Source organism: Nomia melanderi, chromosome 11 (assembly GCF_051020985.1).
Source record: "Nomia melanderi isolate GNS246 chromosome 11, iyNomMela1, whole genome shotgun sequence".
Lineage (NCBI taxonomy): Eukaryota > Metazoa > Arthropoda > Insecta > Hymenoptera > Halictidae > Nomia > Nomia melanderi.
Genome location: NC_135009.1, coordinates 6737909 through 6762716, shown reverse-complemented (window position 1 = coordinate 6762716; position 24808 = coordinate 6737909). Strand labels below are relative to the sequence as shown.

At 36.5% G+C, this 24808-nt stretch overlaps 2 protein-coding genes across 6 annotated transcripts; both read left to right on the top strand.

Moving 5' to 3' along the window:
- Positions 1–8133: 8133 nt before the first annotated feature.
- LOC116428844 (leucine-rich repeat-containing protein 57) lies at positions 8134–10170 on the top strand. The gene is made up of 3 exons (XM_031980994.2): positions 8134–8287; positions 8359–8507; positions 8638–10170. The coding sequence occupies exon 3, from the start codon at positions 8744–8746 to the stop codon at positions 9458–9460; it is 717 nt and encodes a 238-aa protein (XP_031836854.1). The 5' UTR covers positions 8134–8287; positions 8359–8507; positions 8638–8743; the 3' UTR covers positions 9461–10170.
- A 1342-nt stretch (positions 10171–11512) lies between these two features.
- Positions 11513–24473, top strand: Pcl (polycomb protein Pcl). 5 transcript variants are annotated; one of them, XM_031980969.2, is made up of 11 exons: positions 11513–11850; positions 12228–12346; positions 13058–13203; positions 13344–13544; positions 13654–13845; positions 13925–14097; positions 14176–14371; positions 14475–14716; positions 14810–15001; positions 15102–15318; positions 15402–24473. In XM_031980969.2, exons 3-11 carry the CDS (start codon positions 13072–13074, stop codon positions 16329–16331), a joined length of 2475 nt encoding a protein of 824 aa, XP_031836829.1. In that variant the 5' UTR covers positions 11513–11850; positions 12228–12346; positions 13058–13071; the 3' UTR covers positions 16332–24473. The 5 variants fall into 5 exon arrangements, with proteins under 5 accessions (XP_031836829.1, XP_031836828.1, XP_031836830.1 ...); XM_031980970.2 differs by lacking the exon at positions 11513–11850 and adding an exon at positions 11868–12138; XM_031980971.2 differs by lacking the exon at positions 11513–11850 and adding an exon at positions 11868–12142.
- The last annotated feature ends 335 nt before the right edge of the window (positions 24474–24808 follow it).

The following is a 24808-nucleotide window of genomic DNA, read 5'->3' as shown; positions in this document are numbered from 1 at the left end:
TAGATTGGATTGGATCGCGTAAGGAAACGACCGCAGAAATTTCATTTTCCTTTGGCGGACGCTTTTCTCCGCTCTTTCATTTTCGAATAGTCATGGTCATGTGCGCTCGACAATCTCATTGATGGTTGCCAAGTCTCTTCGCGGAACGGTCCCTGTACTTTTGCGAGCACCCTTCAGACAACAATGCTTTTTGTGAGAAATCTGTCCGAATTTGTAGCAATTTTGTGGAACTACATTTGGGATTCTATCGCGAAGGAAATGTTAATTGGAGATAGACTATTACTTTAACCTGTTAACTGTGGGATTTAGTTGGAAAAATCTCTAGTTTTGCTCGCAATAAAATGAAAACGTGAACTGTATACTCGTCAAACGCAAGACGAATGCACCTAGAATATATTTTAATGAAAGACCAAAGCAAATTAAAGAATTACATATTTATCTAAAAAAAAAATAAATAATTCATCGTTGAAAGAATTAGTATCGTTTCAGGCTTTAAAATAACGTATATACCCGTCAAACGCAGTTAACTGGTTACGGCTTTATAGTTCACTATTAGTTCGTATGGTATATTAGTGACATCGACAAATTCAAGCTAATTACGATAGTTGTAATATTTTTAATTTTTAATTTTGAATATACAAAGAAGAAAACTTTGCGTTGAAAATTGTTAAAACTTTTTAATAAGAAAAATTCTTAAAGATAGAAACTGATTCATTAATACTTCTTGGTTTTCTAAAGATAAATATTTTCCTTGTATTATCTTGGGATATTTGCGATAAGTATTGATTATCGAAGTTATTGGCATTTTTAGGTTTTTAATCAAATGAATTTTTAGGTGTGATGCGAATGTTTACAAGAAAGTTGTAGTAAAAACTTGCGTATAACCCCACGTTCCCTTCATTGACCCACTTGTCCCTTCTAGCGACCCTTTTATGTCCCCATTATCATATAGTATTTTCAACCCTGTTCTTTATATTAATACACGCTCTCGTACTTTTGTACTAATTGTACTTATTAATCAATATTTTTATAGTTATAGTTATATAGTTATTTTATTTTTATTGTATAATAATAAATGTATGAAATAGCAAATGAAATAAAACCTGTTTTAGATGAATTTTTTAATTATTACATGGAATGAATTTCTATTTCCGAATAGATGACACTAACAATGACGTTATTGTCAATGAAAGTATCAAACGTATGTCTATGACAATAATTATTTTTAATTATTATCTACTGATAAGTAATTTTAGAAACCGGTATATACGTCCGTTCGTCGCACCGGTTAAGTAATAAAAACTGTCTAAAAATATAATATATTCCAAAATTATTATTGACTTGCTATTTGCCTATAGCTCATTATTGCAAAAATAGATTTCAAACATAGAATTTAAAGAGCACTTATTTCTCCAAAATGGTTCGAAAGAGATATTACGATACACAAAACACATAAAAAATATCCATCTTCACGATATCATATTACACTCGAAAATGCGTATAAAGTGTATCCCGGAAAAAATTAGTTTTCTTAAAATTTTAATAACCTCGTGATTTAACAAACACATCAAAGTATTTTTAACCATCGATCAAGGGTCAATCATTTTTAATCTATACGTAATACACAACAAGAGATAAAACAAACTGAAAGAAACGTCCACCTAATTATCTTCTAAATCGTCAATCCCCTGTCCTAACAATGATAAAAATAAATAGCAGACAAGTGAACTCACTGTAGATAAAACTGAATCCGAGAAACATTTTGGTCAGTCCGGTAAACGAATCAACCTTCGATGAAAAGACACGGTCGCGTTCCGTCACATTTAACGCGTCAACAGTAAACTGTTTCTTTATGCCAGTTATCCTGCAATATTAACTGCAATTCGCAGGGAATATCTCGACGATATCGTAGACGATAACAAACGATAACAAACGATAACGATGACTAATTCGCCCACGTCAAGACGCGGGGGACGACCTCGAGGAACGGCCGTGAAAAGAATCAAGGTGAAGCGTGGTTCCAACCCCGGGGTCAACAGCTAAATTAGGGATCAACGGGTAACACGTGCGACGACCGGTTTTCGCACGTGCACCGCCCGCTCTAATCCGTCCACGCGCACGTATCTGCCCGGCGAAACGTGAAAACAGATGCATATTCATGAATTGTCAGCGAGCGCGCTGGATGCACCCTTTGCCCCGGGGGGACAGTGTGCGTGTTCCTGGCAGTGCATCGTTACTTGATGCAGAATGGGCAACATTTGGCCGTGGCTTATGCCACGATACTGGACGGGGTCCAGGAATAGGAAAACCTCCGACAGAACGTAATTCCTGGGTAGAGAAATTTGGAGGCTGTAATGGACGCGTTAACGCTAGAATTGCTGCATCTACCAAAATGACGGACTACGGGCTATAAAAGTTTTCCTATTTCGCAATTATTCATATGTAGAAAATATTAAATATCCGAAACAATTTCTAAAATAAATAGTTTTACTTGAATGTTATAATGGATATATGATGAAACCGAAGAAAATCTGTTGTTATTATTTTTATAAGAATTACGCATTAATCGTATTGAACGCACGGTGGTTCTAGTGTTAATTAAATGTATTAAACGGAACGAGATTGCGATAGGGAAACAGTTTCAGGAAATGTTACATACTTTGGATGTTTCGTTTGAACAGATTGTTTGATATGATTTATTTTTGTACAATTCGATGCATTAGAAACTTGAATGATGAAGTATTGATTTTAATTAGAAAGAGAATGTCTTGCTTTTGTTAAATAATTAAGTTTATGAGAAATTGTCTTCCTGAAAGTGAATTATAAATTTGTAATTATCGATATTAATATTTTTTATTGAATTCATTTCGTGTTTGTAACTCGAAGTTAGGTTTACTGAGAAGGATACGTTTGAGCAATGCTCACGATCAAACAGTAGCTAAGTAGGGGAGCTACTCATGCACAAAATTTTCTTATGTTTCTAATTCGTCGAATACCACATGCTCGTCAGTGAGTCAAACTTTCCTTGTACACACGTGACTCCTCTCCAAGCCCACGTGTATACTACTGAAGAATGTTTACTTTAATTTATCCATTAAATAAATCTCTAAACGTATGTGATATTGGGGTTCAAGTATAATATTGTTTTTAGTAGTAATTTCATGCAGCAATGAAATAACAATGCTGTTTTCAAATTGACCAGAAGTAGTTTCTTATTTGACAGTTATGCACATCTCCAATTAATTGCAATTAAATTCTCAAAATTTGAATGTTTTCATACATGCAACCAAACTTACTTTCATTACTACCTAATATATAACTTTGCAATAATTTGGTTTCTTATTATCAGTTAACTATATGATACAATTAAAATGAGTATAATGGGTATCATCAGAGTCGAATATATTATAGGTACTATATTTTCTTTACTGTATCTGTCATCATCAAAAAACTACTAAAACAACCGTCTTCCAACGGCTACTGAATCTACCGGCTTCTATATCTCACTAATTAGTCCATCCAGAGCTGCCTTTTCCATCCTTCCTTTTCATTTTTTTCCCTCCATCTCTTGCACATTTTATTTCAATTACTAAAGTAACATTTCCACACAGATATTAGATACTCAAAGTTGAAAGTACAAACCAAGCAGAAATTGCTTAAAGACTAGAATGGTAGGTCACTGATTACAGTGTTCCTTACACATTTAGTTAACTTTTACATAAGACTCGATGTAATGATATACGTTATTCACTCTTACTAAAATTGCCTTCAGCACATCGGCCACAACCTAAGAAGTAACAAAGCAGCCCAAAACTACGGCTAGAATGTAAAGCCTGTTTTATTGCGAGTTCTCGAGGATTACCCTAATTACAGCCTCGCAGAAAACAACTCTAGCCTCCCACTCTCACCGTGAACAACATTTTTCATCTTGATTTCCATCCATTTAAACCGAAACACGTTTTTTGTCCAATAGTTTCCCGAATCTTCAGTTGCCCCATTTTTAGTGAAGCAATAACAAAACATCCAGCAGCGAAGTCTCAGCGAATAAAACAGTCGGACCTTCAACAAAGCCCGTAACAGACACAATGTCCGCGGCCCAAGAAATAGGTAGGGAAAAGTGGAACCTGGTGGCAAGCCTCGAACAGAATTTAATCATATTTCGATCTCTCGCGTCTTTTCACTTTTCTTTCTCTCGGGGCTCCTTTCGTGGCCGACAAAGACGTTCGATCTCGACGGGCGCGCGCAGGCATCGGGCAGACCGTTCTCCCAGCGTTGTGTGACGCACCGGTCGACGCCATAGATTCATTTCAATGAACTACCCCCGCCCAGTTGGAAATTTAATGAGAGTTCGCTTTTCAGTAACCAACCGACGGAAATCCCCCGACGACGACGGCGACGACGACAACGACGACGCGGATATATTATTGACCGAACCTGCAAAGAGTCGGTTTATCGAACGAAAGTCACGATTTTCACCCTCTCTGCTTGGGGTTCAGCCGCGATCTTTTTTTTCTCCTTCCGAGCCAACATTAACCGTTCTACGAGCATTTTATCCGTGCATCCGGAGAAGCAGAACCAGCATGTCGCGACGTCGTCGAGGAAGAAACTCGATCATCTCGCGGTACACTCCTCGGTAACGAGATTCCGTCGAATGTAACCATCAACGAGGACGTCGGGACGGAAAACTCTTTCGAGACGCTTCGTAATTTACCCGAGTGGATAGCCTCGCCGTGATGTACCTTCCGCGGCTTCTTGTTGGTCGGGGATTTGATTTCTTGTGTTTTTCCCCGGCTCTAAACGAACGCACGAGTTATTTACTTTCGGAAGGGTGCAGCTAAGTGCCGGGATATCTAGGACCTCTGAAGTGGCTGTCTAGCTCGAGCATCACCCCATCGACTGCTGCTGGGAGCACGAGTGTGCGTGTACGTTTGCGTGTGTTATATTGAAGCAGATTAATCGACAATTTAGCTACACCACGTTACACAAATTAGTTAATAGGCATTAGAGTGACTCAGAAAGTATTGCGCGTTTCGAAACCCCCGTTTATTGGCCGCAGCCTTTCGATCGTAGCCTCGAAAGTTATTGCTACGACGGCTGATAATTTCCATTGAACACGCGTCATCGAATTTTACTAATCGAAAGCCTGCCTAGAGCTCGTGTCACGCATTTGAGCAACTTTGAGAGAAGGATTAGAGAGTGAATTAAACGAGCCGCACATAATCTCGTTCCTCGTCAAGTATCTTCGACATTAAAGGCAGTTCTTGTTTACAAAGGTTTAACTCTACATCGTTGCACCTATATTTCTATTTTTAACTATGTCTAACCTTTAGAGACTCCGTCACCGGATGCTTTGTGTATTGTTTTTGTTAACGCTACGTGAAACGTTAAAGTCTCAAAGTCGGTCAACTTACAATGTTTTATAAAGAAACTTACAGTTTTAATGAGCAGACTGGCGAAAATGTTAACAAGAACTCCATTACTGTACGATATAGTAAACTTACTGTCACATTAAGAAGTAACTGGTAGTTTGATATGAACCTGAAGTAATTACAGTAAACTTTCTTCCGTTACTGGGAAAATATGTTGAAGTAATTAACCGTCTTATTTATGCTAAACAATAATTAATTGGAGATTTAATTATTCATATATTTCACGATATACGTTTCTGGTAGTCGTTCACCAATTAACAAAGTATGAAACGAAATAATTGGAAATTGTAGACCACCGCTATGTTTCCTTAAAGTTTCACTCTATTCCCGTCTTTCGTTCATTAAACCTACTCCGAAAATAGAGTCTGATTTACAAGTCGTCTTCACTGATCGCGACTCGTTCCGTTCGGTGAAAATTTCCTGTTAACGGGACTATTTTTTTTCAGAAGCAGCCGAGCCGAGAACGACGAACAACGCTACGATTTCAACCGGCTACAAATCAACTCGCATTAAACGCAATTACCAGAGGCAGATGACGTAGGGTACAGAGTTAGTTGGTACTCGTTATCCGGCAAATTGATCAAACTGCCTTTACTTAAGTGTATCTGTCCATCAGCACCACCGTGAGGTCGAACGTATCAGTTCTGATAAGTTGCACCTGTTAATGTACAATAGAAAAATAGAGGCACAAAAATTTCCAACGTTGTACTGTTTCTCGTTACTTTCGCTTCATTAAAAACTTCAGAAATACAAAAGAAAATGTTTACTTAGTTTCTTCAGCAAAATAACATTTTTTAAAAATAGGAACATATTCATAAACACTCTTTCTTAACTATATTTTTTTATTATAATAAAATATTTACAATAAATTATACACAATAAAACCTTTAAACCATTTATTTTTGGGAAATAGAGTTTGGAAATTTGTTTTTAGTTAATTGAAAGATGAAACAATTTCTGGGGTGGTCCACTTGAATAGATTAAAAGTGTTAAATGAGCAACCGCTGCTATATCATTAATTCTTCCTCTTACCTCATGAAGGCTTTATATGTTTCATAATAAGCTTAAAAAATTTATTTAAAGCAAGAAAATATTTATAAAAACACTTCTAACCCTTGAAACCATCCACCCTGTATTGTTTACAATATGCTTTAATCATATAGTGTATTCATACGCGTATTTTTATTTAGAATATAAAAATTACAAACTAGAAGTTCTGTCGTAAGAGGTAAATTACTATATTCAACTAATATTTGCAATAATATAAAATAAACGAATAAAGCATAAAAAAGAATGGCCAACTATTGAACCTAACAAAATCCAATGTTTCTCAAATTATTACAGTTGTACCACCCTGTATAACTTTTAGTACATTATTCCAAAACATTCTTAAATCATCAATTCGTAATCCTCACATGTTAAATACAAGTACGTTTGTGTAAATTATTTTTCAAAAATCTTCCTAACATTAGTGTATAATTCTAAGTGACACACGCCGCACATATAAATGGGTTAATACAACCGCGGTGGAAATACCGCGGGGCAACTCTTTGTTTGGAGGGTGAGAACGGAGGACAACAAAACTCGTGACACGGACAGCTGTTCGAATTACATTGGGCTCGCCCCTGGCGCGTGGACGGTTTATTGACATACACTCCAGGCGACCCGCGTATTATTACCAGTGTCGTCGCATTCGCCGCGAAAATGTGCGGGCCAGCCTTTTTGAAGAAACACCGCAGACCAACGAAACCATCGTTATGAATCTCGACCCATACGCGGAGAAGAGAGAGAAAATCAACAATGCTTCCTCCTTTTGCGGCCTTCTCCCGGTTCTTCGCGCGTTCCTTCTATTGAAAGTCAACCTTAACGCGCAGGAATTTTCCGAACGACATTTCTATCGATACCGGACGCACGATACATCGAGTCGAATCAAACGGACGTCCCTCACAATGTAAACCTGATTCCTTCAACACAGTACCGGTACATATCGGACAGAACATAAAGTCGCGAACACTGAATTCACCGAGCGGTTATCGTTACGCGATTGACATACAACGGGCTAAACACACATCGAAGGGTATATTATACCATCGTCGCGAAAATGGAACTCATTGTGTACGTCGGATACGAAATCGGCACAGCAACGGTGTGACGTATACCGATGAAAGAAAGTAGGAAAATAGAAGATAGATAAAGCGAGCCAGCACGCTTCAAGCCTGTACGCATATGCTTTTGACATTTCGCGTCCGGTAGCGTCCGCGAATGATCGGTCCACTAACGTCTCGATTATCATGGTACCAGCGATAGTGGCGTTCGATACGGTACACCCCAACAGAATCCTGGTGGCACGCTCGTTTGTTCGAGGCGCGAAAGGACCCGATTGACAGGGAAAGAAACGAAAAACGATCGCGGCGACCGGGCTTCACCCGTTGACACACAGGGAACATCGTACGTTCTCTTTCATTCGTAGGTCATAGTACATACGGGAATATCAACTCACCTGCGTGCTTCTCCGACTTCGGCGTCGAGGCCATTGTTAGCCGGTAATATGTCCTCTCGAGCCGCAACACTATCTCACCATTTCCGCGAACGACCGCATCGTAAACTACACACTAGTGGTTGCCGCGGCGTTTTCAGTCTGATGTAAACCCGACGTGCACCGCTACATCTTCGTTTGTCAGCCATCTTTCGGGGCGCGAGCGCGCGAACCGCCATCCCGCGGCCGAGATTTGAACATAGCCCGACGAGCCAATATGGCCGACGGACTGTCAATCGGTTGACATTTCACTCAATCCTCGTCCACGAAAGGATGCCAGCGAACGGTTGATATCCACGGACGGAAGACGTTCCGCGACCACGTACGTACTGTTCTGAACCGCGATACCGTTCACCAGGTTACGACCATTAATAATACGAAGTATCGCTGTAGTGAAAATTAATCGGAGGAGTGGCGGCGCAACGACTGGCTCGGATACATCGGTACAGTGGCTGACGAAAGTTAAGGTCCATCGATGACAGAGTACAGTCTGTAGCAAGACGTATTATTACGGTTTTCGATCGTAACCGTGCCAAAGAGATGTGAGTAGTGAGGGACTACCGGCAATGTATACCAAAAGACTTGTTTCAATTTATTATGACTGAAAAGAAAAGATTTTGAAAAATAAAGTGTTGATTACAAAATAAAGTTCTTATTTTTACATATTTCAAGAATTCGAGGGAAAAAAGATTCTTGAGAGTCACGTTGCAAAAACGGGAATACCAAAGGACGTTTTATTCGATCGATTAATGCAAAGTACATTTAATGTCAGCGTAAGATGGGGAACTCTGGTTTGAAACAACATTACCAGACCGCGAAGAAGACCGGCACGTTAAACATTTCCCAGAGAAAGCTCGATGAATTCCCGCAGAACCTACGTGCCTTAGCACCGTTGTTACGTACGTTGGATCTATCCGAGAACAAATTCGTTCGAATACCCAGCGATATCGAAAGTTTTACGTTGTTAAAACAATTAAATATTAGTCACAATAAACTAACTGTTTTGCCGGATGCTCTTGGGGCATTGGTAAAATTAGAAGGATTAAATGCAGCATCGAACCAAATCAAAAGTATTCCATGGTCTTTGCAAAACCTAACGCGCTTAAAGCAGGTCAACCTCTCTGGTAATCAGATTATCGAATTCCCCCTGATGTTTTGCGATTTAAAGTTCTTAGACGTGCTGGACGTCTCGCAGAATCGAATTACAACTGTTCCGGACGCTGCCGCGGCATTGCATGTGGTTGAACTTAACCTCAATCAGAATCAGATATCAACGATTTCTGAGAAGCTGGCAGAATGTCAGCGCCTGAAAACGCTAAGACTGGAAGAGAATTGTTTACAGTTGAACGCTGTACCTATTAAAATTTTAAAAGATTCAAAAGTGTCGCTGCTGGCTCTTGAAGGTAATTTATTCGAGATAAAGCAACTCGCTGATCTCAATGGTTATGATAACTATATGGAAAGGTATACTGCGGTGAAGAAAAAAATGTTTTAAGGAAAATTGTTATTACAAAATGGTAACCTTTTCATGAATTGATTAATGTGCGCGTAGGTTATAAATTATACAAAATGTTTGATAACAATTATTATACAATTGTTTTGTAATTTTTCAAAGACGCCACAATGTATTCGCGCAATGATTGTATTGAACATTAACGTTATTGAAATAATGTAATTTTATAAACAAATTATCTCTATTAATTACGTTGATGAGCCGAGGTATTATTATTCTCCGCAAATAAATAAAACGAGTTTCATTTTCATATAAAACATTTATTGATATTGCATTCGATAGATGTATAATAATTTTTTCGTACTAAACGATATCAATTTTTCATTTAGTACAAAATACCGTACGAAAATATCGTCTATTTTTTATTAGTCAACTTTCAAAACAATCCTCGGTTTACGTTCTGTATTTCACCAATACTTCTATACATAGTTACAATACAACAAAATGTACAAAATCATACATGTATTAAATAACTTCGTGATCAGTTTTACATTTTAATTATACCTTAATTAATTGCATCTTTGAAAAATCGAAGAAGGTTCACGTACATAATAAATTTATATAGTACAAAATAAATCTTATATGTCTACAAACTGTGCTTTAAACATTTTAGAAATGTTGTAACCATTTATTGTAATCGTTTGATATGATTATAGGCATATTTCCACCAGTCAAATTTTATGAAAATAAATACTATATTTATTTAACTTATTGTTGTTTCCTTTTTCTCTGATATTTTTATTTTTCTTTCTTAATATAAAAATTTAAGCATATAATATAACATTATATTTTGATTTCCCATGAAAAACAGATGTAGTTTGCATTTCAAAATGGCGAGACTCGTCCCTGCTTTTTCAGCAGGAAGAGCCGTTGAAATTAAATAAAAAAAAAAGCGACAGGTGAGTTGCGGATAGTAAAAAGAAGTTGCATGCTTTAACTTTCAAGTTAGCAACCCTTCACATGTAGATACGTGAGTTGGTTATGAATTACTTCATTAGGCATAAGATATTTGTATTCCACTCTTTTCCCGTCTGAACAATTACGGCTAATTTTAGAGTGCATTCAGTACCAATCATCCATTAATATTCAAATAATTAATAGTAAGAATTTTTATGTACGAATATATTTTAACCGCTTAAGATTAAATTCTTAAAGATGATTATTTATACATAAAAGTTAGTAACAACTGTGGTTTACGAATGTGTATTTTGCTTACAAATTAATCACAGAAAATCACCCATAATTAATTGCATGTACAACTTGGCGTTATTAGATTTAACATATAAGTCTCGCATTCATCGTAAAATTTTTTATATTCGCGAATAAAAGTATTTTGTTTATTATACTTTAAGCATTGTTTTAGACAATTTAAAATTTAGCACAACTTATGTGCACGTCTAGGGTACAGCCGACGACGATCTTATGCATGGAAGACACACTGCTCTAATTTTGTGCAAACTTTAAATTTTCAAAAATACGGTCACTCTAACAAATTAATGTACTTTAATTAATTACATTAGTTTCTAATAATTATCATGTCACAATAGAATCTCTATCTATCTCATAACGAATTGTTTATATTATGCCTGCACTACAATAGGTCGTCCAACTAACGACCATGATCGTATACTGAAATTTGGGTGCCCTGGTATATATGCTACCTTTTCACAAGTACCCTGATCCGATTTCTAAAAAATGCAAGTTACAATAAAGGCATAATCCGCATTTGTTTACTTGTACATTGCAATTACAATTTCATAAATACAATAATCCGAAAATATAAATCCCCAAGAGTTTGTTTACGTTTAAAATTGGTAATTTCAATAATTATTTACAGATGCGATATTTCTCTTACATACTTGACTTTAATCAAGCCAAACAAATTATTTCGAATCATGATATACTTCGCAGTAGTGGGATCGTAAATTTTCTTAGCATTTCCAGTACAACTGAGAAATGGGAGTTTCTATTTCGTTAGACATCCCTATGGGGAGCACTGCCACCGTAGTAGCTTATTTGATCAGCGTAGTCTCTAGCAAGTGTTTCCCCGAACATGGCGGACGGTGCTCATTCGAATTTTCAAGGGACACAATGAAAGTGCACCGAGTTCGCCACGGTGATGTCCGTGACTAAGGGCGTGTGGTGATCCTGAGGGTGGCCGACGTGGGTGCCCAGGCGCCGGCGTGATCGTTACGGCTGCATGCGTGCCGGCGTGTCGTCGTCCTGACTTCTCGGGATAGAATTTTGCCGCGCCGCGATTGTGTGTCTCGGAGCGACCGACCGTGGCGGGGCCCCCATGGTTGTAAATGGCTGACAGGAATCGGAAAATGAGGCCCGTACATCGCGTGTGATTCCACGGCCAAGACACTGAGGTACGACATAAAACGGTGTTCAGAGATCGAACGATATTCGCGCGGTCTTCTGTCCTAAAAACACCACCACCGGGCCCAAGCACCGCCCGGTGCTAGGAGCTGTCTCGGGGGTTGCTCGTATCTACCGTATCACCAGTGTCTTCGTCAATTGATCGGTTTTAGGTCCCGTCTATTTGCCCTGATCAACGAAAACTTTGATTTCACGGTCCATGCTCGTTACCGGTGATAAAGAGTTCTGAAAAGTGTACATAGTCGAACGCGACCTTTTGTCTTGTTTAGGACAGCTTCGTAGGTACTCTCGTTCGTTAACGAGAGCGAGAGCGCGCGGACTGGTTTTTAATGAGATGCCGATCATATGGTCGTTATTTCTTTCGCAGGTTTTCGTGATACGTTTTCGATTCTTTTAATGTCTTTATCGCTGATTGTAATGGATGTAAACGAATGATTCGCCGGACGACGATCTATTTTACACATTTCTGTGGATCAAGCATTATGTGTACGTGCATGTAAGACTTGCTTTCCCTTCGGATTTCAACCAAACATTTTAAGACAGCATTGTGTATTAACATTACTCCTCCATGCAATCATCAGTTTTCAAATCACGAGTAAAATTGTTTTTAATGGGAATGCTTAGTGTAGCATGTATGAAAGGCTAATTCTGAATTTCAGTTTTGTGGTTGTGAAAGAAAATGTTGATTTGTTATAAGTTAATTGAACAAATAGAGTTAATTGTGTAAACAGCATCTGTTGCTATTGTTATCATTTAATGTTAAATAGAAATAAATGATTTAACATAGTAAAATGTATTATCATAGTTGTGTACGTCAAAGTTCATTTATATTAATTAATAAAGTAACTGAGTTATGTTACATAAAATTGTATTAAGTATTGCACCTAGGTTTTGAATGTTTCTGCAAATGTAATTAAACTGAAATCAAACTAAAGTTATTTTAGTTAGTTTTGAGTTAGTTTGTTTGATAAACAAAAATCTCTGGAAAATGTATTAAAATGTTTCTTACATTAAAATTTAACTATTAAGTGTAATAGAAATGCACAAAATGCATAGTCCAATAATAACTAAATCATAATAATAATGTTAGTTTTGATAATAACCACACTAAATCATACTTGCTTATTATTTGCTGATTAATCTTATTTTATATTCAGTACATAACACATTATTTTTTACGTCTGTATGTAATTTTAGAAACAGGGTAGAAAATGTCAGAGCCAGAAGAAAGTCTGGCAGCGCCCGATAGTACTACGAGGGAACAAAAGTTAAGTTTCTCTCATGGGGACGATGTTCTTCTTCAACATAAAGATGGAAAATATTACCTTGGAACGGTTGTTGAGGTATGATTCTTAATTTATGTACATAGTCTTGTGAAATACAAATTTTGATAAAATGGAATTTTAATTCTATCATCAATTTAGAACTTATTATGTTATTTTGTGTATTATGTAATGTATTAGTAATTTATATATGAATATAGGTGGATTTGGCAAGGGAAAGATGCCTTGTCAAATTTATGGACAATACCTCCTCCTGGTCTTCAGTCAAGGAGCTGACAAAGTTGTCAATGCCAGACTCCGATGTTATGTGTGTTCTGTGCAAAAAATCTCAGCCCAAGACTGATAATGACATTATTGTTTGTGACAAATGTGGCCGTGGTTATCATCAACTTTGTCATCAGGTAATAATTTATATTTGCTGAAACATGGAAATATGATTTCAGTATGAATATTATAGCATGGTTGTACAATGAGTAGTAAAATTATTTAAGCTAAAACATTTACTTACAGCCTCAAATATCGAAAGAAGAAACTGCAGTCGAGGCACATTGGATGTGTAAAAGATGTGTGGACAGCCAACCACGGACACGCGAACTTGTGGAACCAAAAACTTCTATGGTAAAGGCAAGTATAAGAAAAGTTTGCAGTGGTAGAGATCAACCTCAGCCGCCACCAGATGATATGACAAAGTTGCCGTACGACGTAAGTATCTTGAACTATGTGTTGTTTTAAATTAAGTTTAGAAAATGAAATGTTAATTTAAGTATTTGTTTTATTACAGCCTAATATGTTAAGTTGGGATGCACATCATAGAGTAAATGCTGAACAAATTTATTGTTATTGTGGGCTTAACGGAGAATGGTATACACAAATGTTACAATGTGCCCGTTGTAAACAGTGGTTTCACGAAAAATGTGTCAGTTGTCTAACTTATCCTTTATACAGTGGAGATAGGTGAGTGCAAACAACAAATTTATTAAAAGAAAAACATTCTTTTTATTATACATAGTTTAAATTTGTGAATTTTCATAGGTTTTATGTATTTGTTTGTTCAATGTGCAATTATGGCAAGGAGTTTGTACGGCGACTAGAATTAAAATGGGTAGATCTGGTGCACCTGATGTTGTACAATTTGACTGTTTACAATGCTAAAAAGTATTATGATTTGGATACTGTTATTGTACCTTATGCCAATGATAATTGGAATACTTTACAGCTTCCACCACGGGTGAGGATTTTTACGCATCTCTATAAATACAGCATATACTCTTAAAAGATGTGCAATATACATTTCTTGTAAATGTATACAAATATATTTTTTTTGTTATTAGATCAGGGATGTCAGTGCTCAAATACGGAGGGAATCTATACTAGCAATACTGACAAATAATAGGAACAGGTTCAAATGTGGCAGAGAAATAAAGAAGCGTACTACGATATGGGGACTTAGAGTTAGATTACCACCACCATGCCCAATCGTTAATCTTCCAGCAAGTGGTATAATAGATGATTCTGTATTGCGTAGATGCTGGGGTGCTAATAAAAGACTGCAATACCTTCCTCCACCTACAGGGTTAGTTATTGCAATATTCATCAAAATATGTGTTATTACTACCACCAGTTATGTTTCGCCTTCATCTATCTCAAACAAAATATACTGTTTCAGACCGGTTAGTTTACCAGAGAGTACAAAACAATTGACTGCACTGAAACAAAGCACAGCTGAGAATTTAGAAATTCCTGTCAATCCATCAGATGTGGTAATGCGTGGAACAATTTATCAAAATTCAGAAGCAGAGCAAAGTTCTTGTCCAAGTCCAAGTCCACCAAGTCAGTTTACACAATCTTTAAGAGAAAGGTACAAATCCTCACAATATTAAAATAGAAGTACTTCTCACATATTCCTTTAATTAAAAGCATAACCAATATTTTACATTATTATTTCTAATTACTTGTAGATACAGTGGAGGTGGTTTTGTGAAAAAATCATTCCCATTCCCTAAACTGAGTTTACAAAGAAGAAGACGTTTGATGGCGTTAGGAAGTTCTCGAGAAAGAATGTTACGCAAACATAAAAAGAGAGAAAAGGGTGATGGCTCTTTAAGTAAAGCACAGGGAGTTAGAGAAGCGAGATACAGGAAAGCAAGAAAGTTATTGAAAAACGCTATAGCCAAGGTATTAAATTATAAATTCTTTTTCTCCTTTGTATAATATCTATCAAAGGAAGTGTAACTCAACTTTTTGTTGCATTTTTATAGAGCAAATCTCGAAGTTCAGAAGCATCGGATTTACCGCCAACGCCTCCTACGTCAGTTTCCGGTCCTCCCACACCTCCAGCTACAACTTCGGGGATATCTGAATTATCTGTGCCTAGTTCTGTGGAATTGATGCATCCTTTACCACCGTCCACTCCAGCGGATACAAGTGGGGATGAAACAAGTTCAAGAGGAACATTGGATTCTTTCATTCCACCACCCAAAGACTTTGAAGGCAAAAATAATCCATTTAGAAATCTCAGTGACTTATTGGGTACTCCTGGCAATCTCAGTCAAACAAATTCGAGTACTCCATCACCGTATAATCCATGTCCAATCACATTACCTCTACCGCTTACTCCCGTTATATCGCAACCGCCGGTAGTGCGGCCAGCTAAAAGGCAGTTATCAGAGAAAGACATTATTATAGACAGAAACGGGCAAGTAAAACGTAGACGACAACATCGGAGAGGTCGCCCGTCACAGCAACAATTGCAACAACAATTTCAACATACTGCTAGTAAAACAGCGACCATTTTACCAGCGCGTAACAACGAGGTTAAAAGTGAATTTGCAAGGAATTTAAGAAGTTCGTTTAACGGTGCCTCAAGCAGTGCTAGTAGTCAAATTGGAAATTGTGTTGATTATGCCTTAAATGGTAGGAGACTGAGACAACGTCAGAGCAATGACAAACTGTCGCCTCCAGATTCACAACAGCAAAAGAAAGGTAGCGTGCCTACATCTCCGAAGTGTTCACCAGTGAAACAAAGTGCACCTGACATATCCTTGGATGATCTGAAATCGTCGGTGAACATATATTTTGGAGCAGCCAACAGAATCGCAGCAGGTGAAAAGTTCGTCATCAAAGCGAAGAGGATAGGCCCAAATGGTCAGACTCAGTATCTTATCGAGTGGGAGGGACTTAATACTTAACAATAAGTAATTTGTTTACGATTAAATATATTGCGATCGTATACAATTTTTGTTGGCATCGAGCAAAAGGCAGCAATTAAGTGCTGATCCTTTTTTTCCTTTTTCTTTTTGAAATAACTTTATGTTTAAAAAAGAAGCAACTAGTGACAAATTGATCTGTGTCACATGCACTGCCATTCGTTACATATATTATGTCCGTTTTATTTGTGTACACTCGAATATTACCGTGATTATTGAAGATTCGAAAAACTGTCTTGGATAAAAATTGTTCAACGTGACGGGGACATTTAGTATAGTGTTTTCAATGTTTTTAAATGGTACTACGTATTTTCATTGTTGGTACTATTCATTATTAATTTATTGTATTTTTCAAGACGAATTCAACGATGTGAATAACGTTTACGTTTAATTAATAATGTATCGACTATTTTTATAAACATTCGTAGGAAGCGTCCGCTTCAGAGTTTCTTCACGTCCGGCGAGTATCTAAACAATTGAATATTGTCTGAATATCGCTAATTGCATTGACCTTGAAATTACTTTCAATGACAATAATGAATAGTACCAATAATGAAAATATTGGTACTATTACTATATAGTACTATATACTATATAGTACCAATATGAAAACATTGCAATGAGTTTGACATCTCTCTAAATAACAATATAAGAAAAAATCGAAGCACCTTACTAAATGTCCCCCGTCATGTCAAATAACTTTTATCCGAGACAGTATTTCGTATCTTCAATAATCACTAAAATATTTAAGTGTATACGAATAAAACGTACGTACTGTATGTTTATGTAATAAGTACGTATTAATTGGTATACAATGTATGACTGTTCTTGGGAATGTCAAGTTTCTTTCGTTCATCGACACCTAGAGTCTTATGAAGACATGGTTCCATCAGCAACAAACTTCATTGCTGGACAATGAATTTGTTTCACTGTTTGTTTAGACGAATGTCACTTCGCTGACTCATTTTATTCTGTACATCAGGAAAGGAAAAGCTTGTTTTTCATTGAGTTCACATTACATTCAAAATGTACCGTCCATAATTACCTTCAACGCATAAAAAAAGCATTCAATTAACGTTTCTACATCTATTTTACTACAAAGCAAACCGGAGTATACGTATGAGGAAACATTTACAAGAACAATCAGATACATTGCTTATGAATTGTACATATTGTAGCATAGTAGTTTCGCAGAAAAAATCAATGAATGTAAACCATGTAAAGGGAAAAAGTAATTTACGCTGGCTTTACATTCATTAGAGATTGGCCAATCGCTCCTTATGAATCGCGGAGCAGACCATGATCACGACAATGGAGAATGAAGTGAATTGAAACTGACAGTTGTTCCTCTCACTTGAGCTAACATACTAGCGAATGTTAGTAGTTAGTATTAAAGAATAAAGAATGAAAGAAGTAAAAGAGCAAATGATCCTGTAAAGGTTATTTTTCAATACAATCGTAGAGATAGACATTCGCTTCTGTAATTTCATCATCCTGAACTGTTCGGTTTGTACAATCAGAGAGTATACCATACTGCTTTACATCATTGCGATATTTGGGCCTCTAAAAAGCCGTCCTAATAACTTTACGAAGTACGAAATATTTTTTCTCCAAATTTTTACGTTAACGTAAGAACGATCAAATATTTAAACGAGAAACTCTTGCAGACATAGAGAAGAAAAATATAAAAATTTCGAAATGGAAAAGAAATGGGATTGATTAATTTAGCTTCTGAGAGGCTCATTTAGAAATAAACAATCCTATAATTATAAAATCTCTCATAGAAATAGCTGAAAAATTGTGTTTCTATCATAACGGTTCAAGACGATGAGAATACAGTTCCAGCATTGCTCACTATTATACAAGACTAAGGGAAAACAGCATACCTATTTCATATAAAATTTAAAGAGCCACGAAGCTGAGTACGTAAGTGATTGGCCAAGTTATCTGTGCAAGGATAAGGTGTTGTAAATTTCTCTATGCGGCTTTACGAGCAGCGGAAATGATGATTTTGGAAAAGAGACGTAGGAAATCTTTATGAATTGTTCTTGTTATATAAAAAATTGTAGGGCATGAGAAATATTCATTGGTGTGTGATAGAAATTTTCGCGGTACTTCGGACAATTTATCCAATTTCATGGAAAAAATTATTATTATCATTCAAAGAGATTTATACGGTACATTCGAAGTTGCGTTTAATTCAGATTATAATTAAAACTGCACAGAATCTGTGGTCAGAGCTTACTGATCAGTAAACATTTACAGCGATCGTGGGAAAAAGTAGCTATCAAATTATACTAGGGTCACGGATCAAAAGAGCTTATTAAAAAGAGCGAGAATTTTTTTCTTTTTTTTTTTTTTTTGAAGTACGTCACTGCGCTCGATCGTAGAACATTAAGTTTCCATAAATTCGATTAATTGTGAAGAAGTAGTTAACGATGATTTGTAAGAATTTGTAAGAAAAAGAAAAAAAAACATTAGTCCGATAGAGAAATTATCTAATTATCAGTCTTTCTTGGTATACCAAAAGTTCCGGGGGATAGAAAGAAGGAATGGCGTGTGTTAAAAATCGTTCGAAACAAGTATAATAAGTGAAAGTTGCGTTTCATTCGTTTCGTAGCGTTCGATTGCATTGAAATTCGATTTTGTTTTTTGTTTTTGTACACCCGGTATTAAGCGACCATGAGTTTTCCCCATATTTTGGGCGCGAGTCATTCATGCTTAGACGGGCTTACCTAAGATAGGTATTTTAAGCATTATTTATTTAAACTACTACGTGTAATGATCAGTTGTATTGTGACTCCTTTAGAGATTCTTGAAACTGCGACAATTATTTCGGTACATGAACACTAGTGATAGCGATCATCGATTTTACGAATCGTTGTATACAAGCTTCCACCAATTTGTGCTCAGACTATTTATACCAAAATGTGTTAACATATAGTACAATTCGAAAGACGATGATTTCTTCAAAGGAAAAAGGTGCACATTAAATGTAGAATTCTATGTCATTTCATTACTTCATTCGAGCCGCGGCAATTTGTTTCAGTATTTTGGGTTCACCATAACTTTAGAAGGAAATTTCTCATTTTCCTCCAAATATAAATATTCCAATAAATTTAACTTTAATTTAAGATATATATTTCATTATTAGATGTACAGTGATTCCGTTGAAAACTCGTTGTCAAAAACTGGAATTATCCTAATTCAGAATTTCAACGTGTTTACTTCTCGTTTAACTATCTTCCGTCAATAATAATGATCTACTTTCGAATTGCACTATTTCAGGCCGCCCCGTGTTTGTATTGTATTACAAATTTGTGTTGTTTCGATCGTTTTTACATAAACAGAAAAAAATGTGTTCAAATGTGTTCAGACGGTAATACATTTATGCGAGTCGCAACACGGAACATTTTTAATTGCTTTTTGCGTCAGATACTCATAGCACAGAGACATCCTTCTATTTTCTTTCTTGTGTTTCAAACGCATCAATGGGAAAACCATACTTCCAAAAGAAATGGTAGATAACGTTAGACGAATACACTGCCAAACGTTTCTGAAATATATTTAATAAACAACGTTAGACAATACTGTGCTATGATATATTAATTTCTAATTAACCCTTTCGGTGCCTTGAGGATCCATATCCAAGCGTCGAAACGATGTTGGGCTAATGCGCAGCACGAAATCTCGGCTCCGAAAGCGTTAATCGAAAGTTTACTTTTAGGTTTTATCCCCGTTCGCGCGCTCGTTTCCGATGAAACCGCGAATGGGGGACTTAAGTACAACTTAAGCCGATTTCGTACGTTTGTTTGCGCTACTAAGTTGCATCCAAACAACCGCTGAAACTCCAGGTTCGTGTCTATCTTCGCGCGGATGACACGAATGCAACGATCGTCTTCTGCGGATCAGCGTCACTGAAGCATCCTCATCGTTTTATCGTTTCATAACACGTGCTTAAGTAGGATAGAGAGACGCGGGGCCAACGCACGCGTTTGCCGAGTTGATCGTGCATTAATTTAATCGCGCGTCGCCACATTGTATCGTTAAACGAATTCATTATTCCCCTTTTCTTTTTGTCTTGTTCTATCGCGACCTTATGTTCTACGAAGGTGACTGTCTTTCATGCCAGGGTGGTGACCCGTTTCCGTCGAGGTCGACTGTGTATGCAGGGTTCAGGCTAGATGGACGAACGCGAAACAGAAGATTCGGTTTAGACCGTTTAAGCCTTTTAAAAAAGAGTAATCGAAATGGATTGAAAGCGAACCTGTAATGACGTTAGATTAATTTAAGATTGATTTCTAGTTGGAATGGAAATGATTCGATTTGCGAAGATTATTCTTTGTACTTATAGTAGAAGAGGGAACCCGAGGTCACAACACGTTGATTTCCTTGAGGCTTTTATTTGTAACGGGAGCAAAATTAATTGGCTGCTCAAGACTCGAGTATACCGAATAGTTGAAAGTTGACAGGACCAAGTGTTAAATGTATAACAGTTTCCTCAGGACCAAAACTATCCATTTCTAGTGGAAGTACAGAAATCAATTTTCTTTACGTCTGATGCTAGCGATCACCGCTTAACACTTAACCATTTGCCAATGTCATTATCGATCACTTGTATTGTGAATACTCAGATAGTTTTAACTTCGCACATTCCTTTATTGTGTAATTGGATTCTACTAGTTATCGTAGACGTGAAGTTGAAAAAAAGAACTGATTTGTAAACTTGCACCGATATGGGAGCAGACGGTTATCTGTTGAATGTAAATATTATAAAGTAGGCAAGTCATATTTTGACAATAGTTCTTCAACAATCTTGAGCGACCAATTAAATTTCTACTAATTACATTTAAGACTACACCTATTAATAATTGTTTAATTTTAACAAGTTGGAAGAATTGATGGATTAATTTGTGGAAATTAAAATTATCCCTTGGAACGTTCTCCTTTTTATGATTGCGATATCTAGGTCCATTTTAATTAATATTCACTTCTTAATTTTTCAAAATATATTTCCTTCCTTTTATTAAATCTAATATAATAAATTATGTCAGCTACCAGAAGCTTACAATTTAGATAAAGCCTTCAAAAAACTGAGTCAAAATGGTTCCGAACATTCAACGATTAAACAAAAATTTATTTTTTGTAGTAAAAATTTTATTATGCTAAAATAAGCCAAAAGTTTCTTGCATGCCAGCAAACATTTTCATTCTCATTCGAACAATGAATCTACGGAATCCACAATTTAGTAACGAACTGAAGAGAGAAAGGTGTGAGTCGTTGAACGATCAATTATGTTATTAACCTAATGAATTATGTGACCTCACTGCAACGTTGTAAATGAGTCTTATTTAGGCGACTTACCTTTAGCCGTATTACTCTATCTAGCCTGGAACCAACTTTCCGCGAGCATAGAATGTTATAAAAGCGACGAGGAACGAAAGCGTTGAACATAGAATCCTGTACAAAGTCAATGAGAACAATAGGGAAACAAAGAACTGAGTATACCTTGGAGCCTACATGCGCGGTAAGGAGACGATAAATTAGTTCATTGATCTTGACCAATGACCGATTATATCGAACGATTCGCGCTAGGTCAGCGCTTCGACTTTGCGTTTCCCGGAACGCAACGAGCAGAAGAAAATGAAGATGTACTGCCAGTATCGTATGTAAATATTGCACCCCCTCAGATACAGTTCCCCACGTCCCCGCCCCTCCGCCCAACATCCAACTTTTTTAACGCAAATAATATTTCACTCGAGTACGTCAAGAATGTTCATAGTTGTACGTTCGTGTTTGTATGGCTATAACGCAGACGCGAGAGGGTCCATTCCTCGACCCGCTTTCGGTCTATATGCATCCGATGCATCGTCTCCGTGTGAGATTTCGTTATTAAGAACGCATTTTTCGTTACTCAAGGCATTTCTCCATGAAAGGGAAGAGATTCGATTGTGTTTACCAAACAGGTGGTCAAGATCGTTCGTTGATCCTACATAGACATATGTCCTTCGAGAGTGTTGAACATAGAGTACCTCAAACTGAGGATACTATAAAAATAAAACGAACGCAGAGGAATGTCCAATGCTTCTCGGAACGTTAAAATAATTTAGATATTTATTTTATAGGAGAGCGTTTTAATTGTAATTTCACGATGTAACTTTTGTAAAACGTTGCAAGTCAATTCTGAAAAGTCTACTTTTATGTACAATTTCGTTATTGTATCGCGAAGTTTCTCCGGTTAGGGGAAGCGACCTTTTGGTAGGACAATTAGCATTTAATAGCGATTCCATTGACTTTGAATTCGTGTCCGATGCATTTGTCATCGTTTGTACTTTTCGTGCTTAATTTTTGTAAGAATTATGTTACTTTCGATTTCGCCTACGACCGCCAATTTAGTAAAAGCAATAAAATTTTTTTCTCTATGTGAAACGAGTTCGGTGAAATTACTCGGTCTTTCTCTTTCTTTCATTTCTCACGATCAATCGAAGATTAAATGCGAAACATCCAAAGCGAAGCTTCGATTTAATTAGCCGATCGTTCGAACTATAGCCGCCATTTGCAGCGAGTGGAACCAAAATGGCGGGTTTCGCCGGCGATCAGATGCATTTCGTCGAACCGCATTTATTAAAGGAAGAACGAGATTGGTCAAAGAAAAATTATTAGCAGCACGTATCAATGATACTTCGAAGATCCATGTAAATACACGGTCTCTGTCCCGTGAATTACTTTTATACTGAAAATTGTTCGGAGATGCTGATATATATATATTGATATATATATTAAATATATATATATTGATATATTGATATATTTAATAAAGACATTATTTCTGAAGAAAATGATACTTAATTTTCAGCGAATGATATCACGATTTATTAACGAATACTGTGTAGATTGTTAAGGAAAAGTGTTCACTACTTTTTTATACAGTATTCAAAGAAATTGAAGAAGCAAGTACAAGTATTAGGTAAAATGAATGAAAGAAGGATGCTTAAATGAATGATATAACTGTAAAATAAAACGAACGAATCTTATTAAATTCTTGTAACTTATTTACTCGTGTAATATCAATTTTTAGTTATTATGAACAGTTCATTAAAACATTACAACTGTTTTTAGTTGTAGATTTTATTATCGATGCTTATTGACACGACTGACTAATTAGAAATTTATTAGAATATCAAATTGTAGATTATTAATGCAATATTTTCTGAATGCCAAGGAACTCTCAAGTATGATAATATTACAAGCACAAAGTAGGTATAGAAGTATTACATAATGAACTGTATACAGCGATCAGACAATTCTTTCGAACTTTCAAACACTTTTTCTTTAACAATTTGCACACACGAAAGGAGTTTACCTTCACCAAGTACCTTGACGAAAGTTCGAATTAGGTGCCAATCGACTGCTAACAATTTTTCCGCGTCCCTCAGAACTGTAATCGATGTTCAAATACCCGTTTCCTCTGGTATTAGGGAGAGATTCACAATCGATGTTATCAATTTTTATAAATACGAAAACGGACGATTTCGTAGACGAAGAATGAAGCTCCCCGCTTGTTCGCGTGGAGGGGGATGATTATGTGTGCGAAGGGTGACTGTGCTGACGATTTAGAAGAATGAGCAAAACGGAATGCCTGACTTTACGTGTGAATGTGTATGATTGTAGACATTTAATTCGAAGAAGGAATTCAAATGAAAATGAAAAACGTAAACGAGCGATCTTTCGTCGTATCGGTTCTCTGAAACAAACAAAGAATGTTTTCAATTGGAGCAAACATGAATGGTAAAAAACTAATTCGAATCGATCGCTTTGATTTTCCACCAACGATCGTGAATTGAGCCGATCTCTAGAAAATATGGCGACCGCGTTTAATGTACGGTGAGGCCGCTATTTTTTCTGGGAACAGAAACGATTTCCGTGTGATAAACCGCTTGATTCAAGGATCCCTTGATTACGTTTCCGCGTAAATTTCCAATTCTTAAGGTTTATTTAGTAGCGAGGGAGTCTGTATATACACCGCCTGCACTTTGTACGAATATTGCGAGCATCGCTGTGCTCAGCGATCAGTTTTGTTTCCTTTCGCCGTTTAATAAAGTGAATTCTTCATGACCTCTTCAACACTATGCAGTATTTAATGAAAACCCAATCTACTTTCAGCCCTTTATGTTCGTTAGGTTTTTTACTTATAGTGTAGAGAATATTATTTTCGTATTTGATATTTTTGAGAATCTAATCCTTTGATCAAATTTAATTTAACCGAATATAAAAACATGAATGTTATTAATTCTTGAGAGTGAAGCTGTAAAGGCAATTGTATGGGAAAGGATTTAATACGGAGATCAATGAATGATATATTAATGATGTTATATGATATGCACTGTACAAGTAGGGTTTCAATAAAAATTCTAAGTTTCTATGAAAACACACACTTATTTTTCAATTAAATAAAATAC

What these genes read in the sequence shown, in the direction of transcription:
- LOC116428844 (XM_031980994.2), top strand. Translation starts at nt 8,744, where the DNA reads ATGGGGAACTCTGGTTTGAAACAACATTACCAGACCGCGAAGAAGACC.
- Pcl (XM_031980968.2), top strand. Translation starts at nt 13,072, where the DNA reads ATGTCAGAGCCAGAAGAAAGTCTGGCAGCGCCCGATAGTACTACGAGG. An exon ending in ACCTTGGAACGGTTGTTGAG is followed by an intron (nt 13,204 to 13,343) that starts GTATGATTCTTA and finishes ATATGAATATAG; the next exon opens with GTGGATTTGGCAAGGGAAAG. An exon ending in TGACAAAGTTGCCGTACGAC is followed by an intron (nt 13,846 to 13,924) that starts GTAAGTATCTTG and finishes GTTTTATTACAG; the next exon opens with CCTAATATGTTAAGTTGGGA.